This window comes from Ceratosolen solmsi, unplaced genomic scaffold (genome assembly GCF_000503995.2).
Source record: "Ceratosolen solmsi marchali unplaced genomic scaffold, CerSol_1.0 scaffold1, whole genome shotgun sequence".
NCBI lineage: Eukaryota > Metazoa > Arthropoda > Insecta > Hymenoptera > Agaonidae > Ceratosolen > Ceratosolen solmsi.
In genome coordinates this window covers 7,819,768-7,825,462 of record NW_011948415.1, presented here as the reverse complement: position 1 = coordinate 7,825,462, position 5,695 = coordinate 7,819,768, and the positions used below count along the sequence as shown (strand labels likewise).

The 5,695-nt window shown below is 43.2% G+C and overlaps 1 protein-coding gene across 1 annotated transcript in view; it reads left to right on the top strand.

Moving 5' to 3' along the window:
- The window catches only part of cut (homeobox protein, cut), a 121,936-nt gene that overhangs the window by 55,837 nt on the left and 60,404 nt on the right, over positions 1-5,695 (top strand). The window contains 1 exon segment of the mRNA XM_011507798.1: positions 1,809-2,003. Coding sequence (XP_011506100.1) covers positions 1,809-2,003 — 195 coding nt within the window.

The window sequence follows — 5,695 nt, the reverse complement described above, 5'->3', positions numbered from 1 at the left end:
AGAGAAAGAGAGAGAGAGAGAGAGAGAGAGAGAGAGCGGCGCGTGAGGTGGTGGGGTGAACTTTCTTTCTCCTTTCGTTCGTTATTTCTTTATTTCTTTCGACCGGCGTTTTCTCGCTGTTCGCCAATGAATGCTTAAGAGGGAGAAAGAGTGACTGCAGAAGAGTAAGCTAAAAGATGGATAGGGAGAGGGAGATATAGCTGGGGTGGTAAAAAACGGAGCAAAGTGGACGAGAGGGGGTGTCAGAGCTACTTTGAATATAAAATTATCTATAATTAATATCCGGTCGCGCAGAACAACGAGCCCAAGAGCAATATTTATTAGATATTTTATGGGGAAAGTTTAAAAAGGTAATCCCCGCTTTTGGTAGTTTCGGTATGAGCTTTCTACCTATCTTTTCTTCCCTTGCTCTCTTTTTCTCTTCTTTTAGGAGCGTAGACAAAGCTCGGATTTTGTACGAAAGGGACGAAAAAGAATGCCGAACGAAAAAAGCTGCATAATTATAGGACGTAGATTTTCAAATTCCCTTTCATGTCTCCTCTTTCGCGATAAAATTGATACTTTCTATTGGCGAAGGCTCGGTTTGTCAGGTTTTTCCTCTTCACCGATACGAGCCCATTGTTTTATTCATCATGCAATTCTTTTTCCCGTGTATTTATTCCATTGTTTGATTCTTTCAGGCGCTTATAGCGAAGGGAATGTGAAAGTTTTATTGGTAATTTCAATTGCAGAGTACTTCGTAAATAAAAAGCATCGATATAGATTATAAAAACTTGTTCACCTCTATTTGTCGCCCTCTTCATAAAGGTCATCGACGTTGAAATACAAGTAAAAAGTGTACATAAAAGCGGTGGATATTTACATACATCTTTCAATCACATAGTGGCCGGGCTTTTAATCTTGTAATACAAATGTCGATTTGGTGGGGACGTTGCCACGTTCTCGTGAAATTGAATAAAAAATTAGCGTGGACCTTCGCGTAAATTAGGAATGAATTAGAATTTTTCCTAAAGGATGCGAAAGCCTCGCGCAATACACGCGGGTAGCTCGCATTACGTAATAATATCTTAAAATATTCCAATATCATGCGCCAATTTTGAAGCTCTTAAAATACAGCGCGAAAAAAGCACGAGCTCTTTCCGTGCCTCACGCCGCGATTTAAAATTGGAAAATTCTTCCCTCGGACTTCTATTTTTTACCTAGGCACGCTCTCTCTCTCTCTCTCTCTCTCTCACTCTCTCTCTCTCTCTCTCTCTCTCTCTCTCTCTCTCGCTCTCGCTCTCGCTCTACTAGCAGGTCCTACGTCTCAAGGCAGAATTGATTGATTTTCTCTCGGCACGGCTCTCCGCCCGCCAATTTCACGAATCGCCCGCGAGGCGGAAAATGTATAGAGTTGTAGCCTCCGCAGATTAAAGGCTGCCGCCGTCCTGGCCGCGCCTCCCTCTTCCCTCGCCATATATCGAGCCACTCGACAATTGTTACGATCGCATAGGTGCGACAATAATACGCGGGCTATCGAGCGGCCGGCAATGAGCCATCGGCCCGCGTGTTTCAAGCTATTTTAGGCCGGGCGCGCGCATTATAGCGTGCCGCCGTTAATATCGCGTGCTTAAAATTTGCTCGGCTATTGGTAAGGAGGGCCGTTTCGTTTGATCTCGGGTGGATTCCAATCGCACTTGGGCTTACGCGACTCCCGGCTAATTTATCGGATCACGGGCCAGCATTATTTTTACATTAGGAATTAGGATTGAGAGGGGCAAGTGGCCGCCAGCGAGGACCTAACCTTACGCCCTGCACTTCTTTTCCAGAGGGCTACATTGGCGGAAAAGGAGCTTTCGGCGTTAAAAGAGAAGCTCGCTGCACATAACGATGGGAATTCCAAGACTGAGGGGCAACTATTGTCCCAGAATGCTCAGAGCGCCGAGCAGACTCAAGACGCCAATAATCCGAGGCGGACGCCCAATAGCAGTCACGAGCAGGAACTGCAGGCCAAGGACAGAGAGGTGGGTATCAATTTAGGCTTAAGCCTTATTCTCGTCCCATTTGTTTCATTCGAGATTAATACTCGCGGCTTTATTGTGCCAGCCGATGGAATGTAACGGCTGGTAATGGGCTAGGAGTCACGATCGGAAATTACGAGGATCGATATTCTCGCAGACATGCCCCTACCACTTAACCTTTATCTCACTTCGTCGCCCATATCTCAATTATAAATCGATATTTTATCAAATGAATGATGAGTTTTTGTATTAATACGCGGAAAAAAGCTTTCAGAATGTGTTGTAAAGTGCGACAAACTAAAATATCAATTCACGCTACGTTAAGTCGCTTGGCTTGATGAATCGCATAAACATTTTAAAATGTCTATTGGATCTTAGCCGCGGTGAAAATTAATATTCAATATAAGATAGGAAAAGTCAATTGCCAGCATTGGAAACGCTTTAGTGAGTCGATTATGTGCCAGCTCTCTCTCTCTCTCTCTCTCTCTCTCTCTCTCTCTCTCTCTGTAAACAGAGATGGGCAGAGTGGGTGAGAGAGAGTGAAAGTGCGTGGGAGAGTGAGGGTGAAAGAGAGAGAGAGAGAGAGAGAGAGAGAGAGAGAGAGAGTGAATACATTATGTAAGCAATGTTAGGGCTTAATCGCGGTGGCACGTGGGACCCCGAGTAAAAGCCGCTCGAGCCCCATTTACATGTGTAATGCTTGTTCGAGACACGCGTGTTTGTACCTACAGTTGGCCAGGCTATAAGTGAGGCAGGAGCCACGTCGCGCAATGAATGACCAATGGCGCGTGAGTCGGATCCTACTTGTACTCCGTCCTTTACCGTCTATCTGTTGTTGACACCCTTTTTTCTTTACTTTTTCTTTTTTTTATCCTTCTCGTCTCATCTATCTAATCCGCTTGAAATAGCGCGACGAGATGGCTGGAGGAGACAAAGCCTTTGACGAATAAGAATTTTGCAGTTAAATAAAAGTTGCGTTTTTTTTCGTGATAACCGCATTTTTACGTATCTAGGATAACCTAAATATATATGTAATAGCTGAGAAATCGTTAGTCTCCTTTATATAAAGAAATGAGAGAAATAATGAGGAAAAAGGCGAAAAGTAAGTTCGACACTTGCGCCACGAGATGTAGTGCGAAATGACGCTTTTTCGCTTAAAGCATCATTCATTAATCTTTAAGCCAAAACCGAACAGTTCTTGGCATCTCTCTCTCTCTCTCTCTCTCTCTCTCTCTCTCTATCTATCTCTATCTCTATCTCTATGCGTGTCTTTTTCCTTCTTTGTATCTTTGACTGTCTCTTTCTCTGACTATCTCTCTCTCTCTCTCGTTCCTCTTTCCCATTCGCGCCCACTTTATATTTAGCAAAAGTCGACATCTCAAAATTTCGGATCTTACGGACCGTTAAAGCCACGGAACGCGTTGTCGTCGACTTTGCAGTCATGCTTGTCTTCGACGCAACCACGTAATTTTTAACTCGCCCACTCTCTCGCAATCAGCAATTGCGAATCAAAACGTACTCGTCTGGCGCATTAGTACGACACTGGTTGTCGCGCGTTATGCTTCTATCGTGGCTACGATAACATTATCGTATATTTATCGGTAGGGTAAATAACCTGCGGGCGCGTGAGCTCTTATGTACGACGAGAGAAGGCAATTTGCCTGCGCGTGCAAAAATAACTCTTCGAGAAGGTAGTGGAATAGTAAAAGAGTCGTAGGGCGGAGGGGGAGGGTGGATGAAACTGCCCGCAGAAACCACGGGGCAGTTACAAAGAAAATGCGAGGGCAGTTATGACGTCGCCTTTACCAATTCAACAGATATTGTTTCGCGCGATCGATAATTCTTGCAAATTCCCCATTAATGTTCCTCGATTTAACTTCTGTATCCTTTTTTTGTAAAATATCGGATGAAGCGTAGAACCGCTTCACTTATATCTCCTCGAAAATAGACTTTCGATATGTACTGATGTATGGAATTTGCCTTCGAGAAATAAAGTAAAAATGACTTTGGGAACTTTGGCCATTGGTCGAGCATTCATAGAAATGTTTATAGCGATTAGTTGGCGCGTCAAATGGCGAGGTCGACAACGATTTCGAGAGCTCTCAAACGAACAAAATCGAAAACACACTCAAAGCATGAAAAAGAAGCTATAAAAAAAATGGGGGCGGGACGCTAAGGGTTTGATAAGTATCCTCTTTAAAACAAATATAACGATCCTGACTGTTCGCCATTTCTTGCTTCCCCAGGTTTTTCCCGCGCTACTTTATTGCTACTCGATGACGAGAAATCGTTTGGCCACTAGAGGCCGGTAATCATCCATCCCCCCCCCCCTTCTTCTCGCCCACCCACAGCTCCGTTCAGCCCACCTCGCATTCCTGTCATTCTATCCTTTCACTTTCGAATTTTCTCTCTGTCAACCCCATGGTTTGGTCGTGGCCATCACAGAGGACAAGGCACGATATTTTCAGCGGACAAGCAATTGCCTCGCGATATAATAAATAATGCCAATATTGGAAAGTGAACGTTGCGCTCTCGAGGTGAAGAAAATAGAGAGCTCAAAGTCGTTAGTTCCCATTGTTCAACGTCGGTAGAGTATCAAAGATATAAAGAAGGATGGAAAAGTTTCCGTTGCTCTCGGCAAATCGCGATGTCTCGTTGAAAGATCGGCGTTGGACGGCTCGGGCAGAGTGGGGCGAGGGGTTGTTGTGACAATGAGGAGCGGCGGTGGCCGGGGAGCGTAACAGGCGCGCGCGCGCCTCGTAGGCTAACGTCATTGTCGCGTCCGATCACATTTTAATTGAGTGTAACAATGAATGCGCCATTACGGACGAATATCTAAAATGTTGTCGATCGTCGCAACAGCTAATTCTCGTGAATAATAGTTCATGCTTACAAGAAAGACGGGATTACAATTGATCAAGTAAAGCCAACTATGAGGCATTTTCTCATCGACGAGCTATTATCTCTTACATATTTTACGCTCGTGCTTAAAAGCAAAAGTACTACATATCATTAAATCTAATTAGAGCAAGAAAAAGAAAATAAAAAAAAATCTACATTTCATTTGCTATTTCAAATTATTGACAAATATATTTTGGCCAATAGGTCTGAATAGTGATAAAAGAGAATCTCTGCATTATTCACGGCTCATTAATTGTTGAGCCACAATACACAGCCAAACAAATATTTCTTTTTAGCTAAAAATTGCGATGTTTAACTCGAAAGTAGACTTTTCATCAAATCTTTTATAAAGAAGCTCTTATTAGCGAAAAGAGAATGTAATTTTAAGGTAAATTAATTTATAAATAAAAATGCTTGGAACGCTGCGAGCCACAATTAAGTAATTGATTGTTAAATAAAACACTGGAGGTTAAGGTAAAATTATATTAAGGTAAAATTATAATAGCATAAATCATTAACGTAAATAATCATCGCTAATTGCCCTACGCTTACGAGATCATTTTTCAAAGTCCAAGAAAGAGGAGGAAAAAGTTGTAGCTGTCGCCATGTCGCGACGTAGACGAGCAGCAAGAAGAAGAAAAGTGCGAATAAATCGAGCGGCGACGCTGGACGAGAGAAATGAAAGCCGGACAATGCCCACTTCTAAGTATCAAAAGGCCGCTTTGAGACACCAAAGTGTGGGTGGCGTCCTATAACTCTAAGATGCTTTCTCTTTCCGTATGCTCATCTCGCTC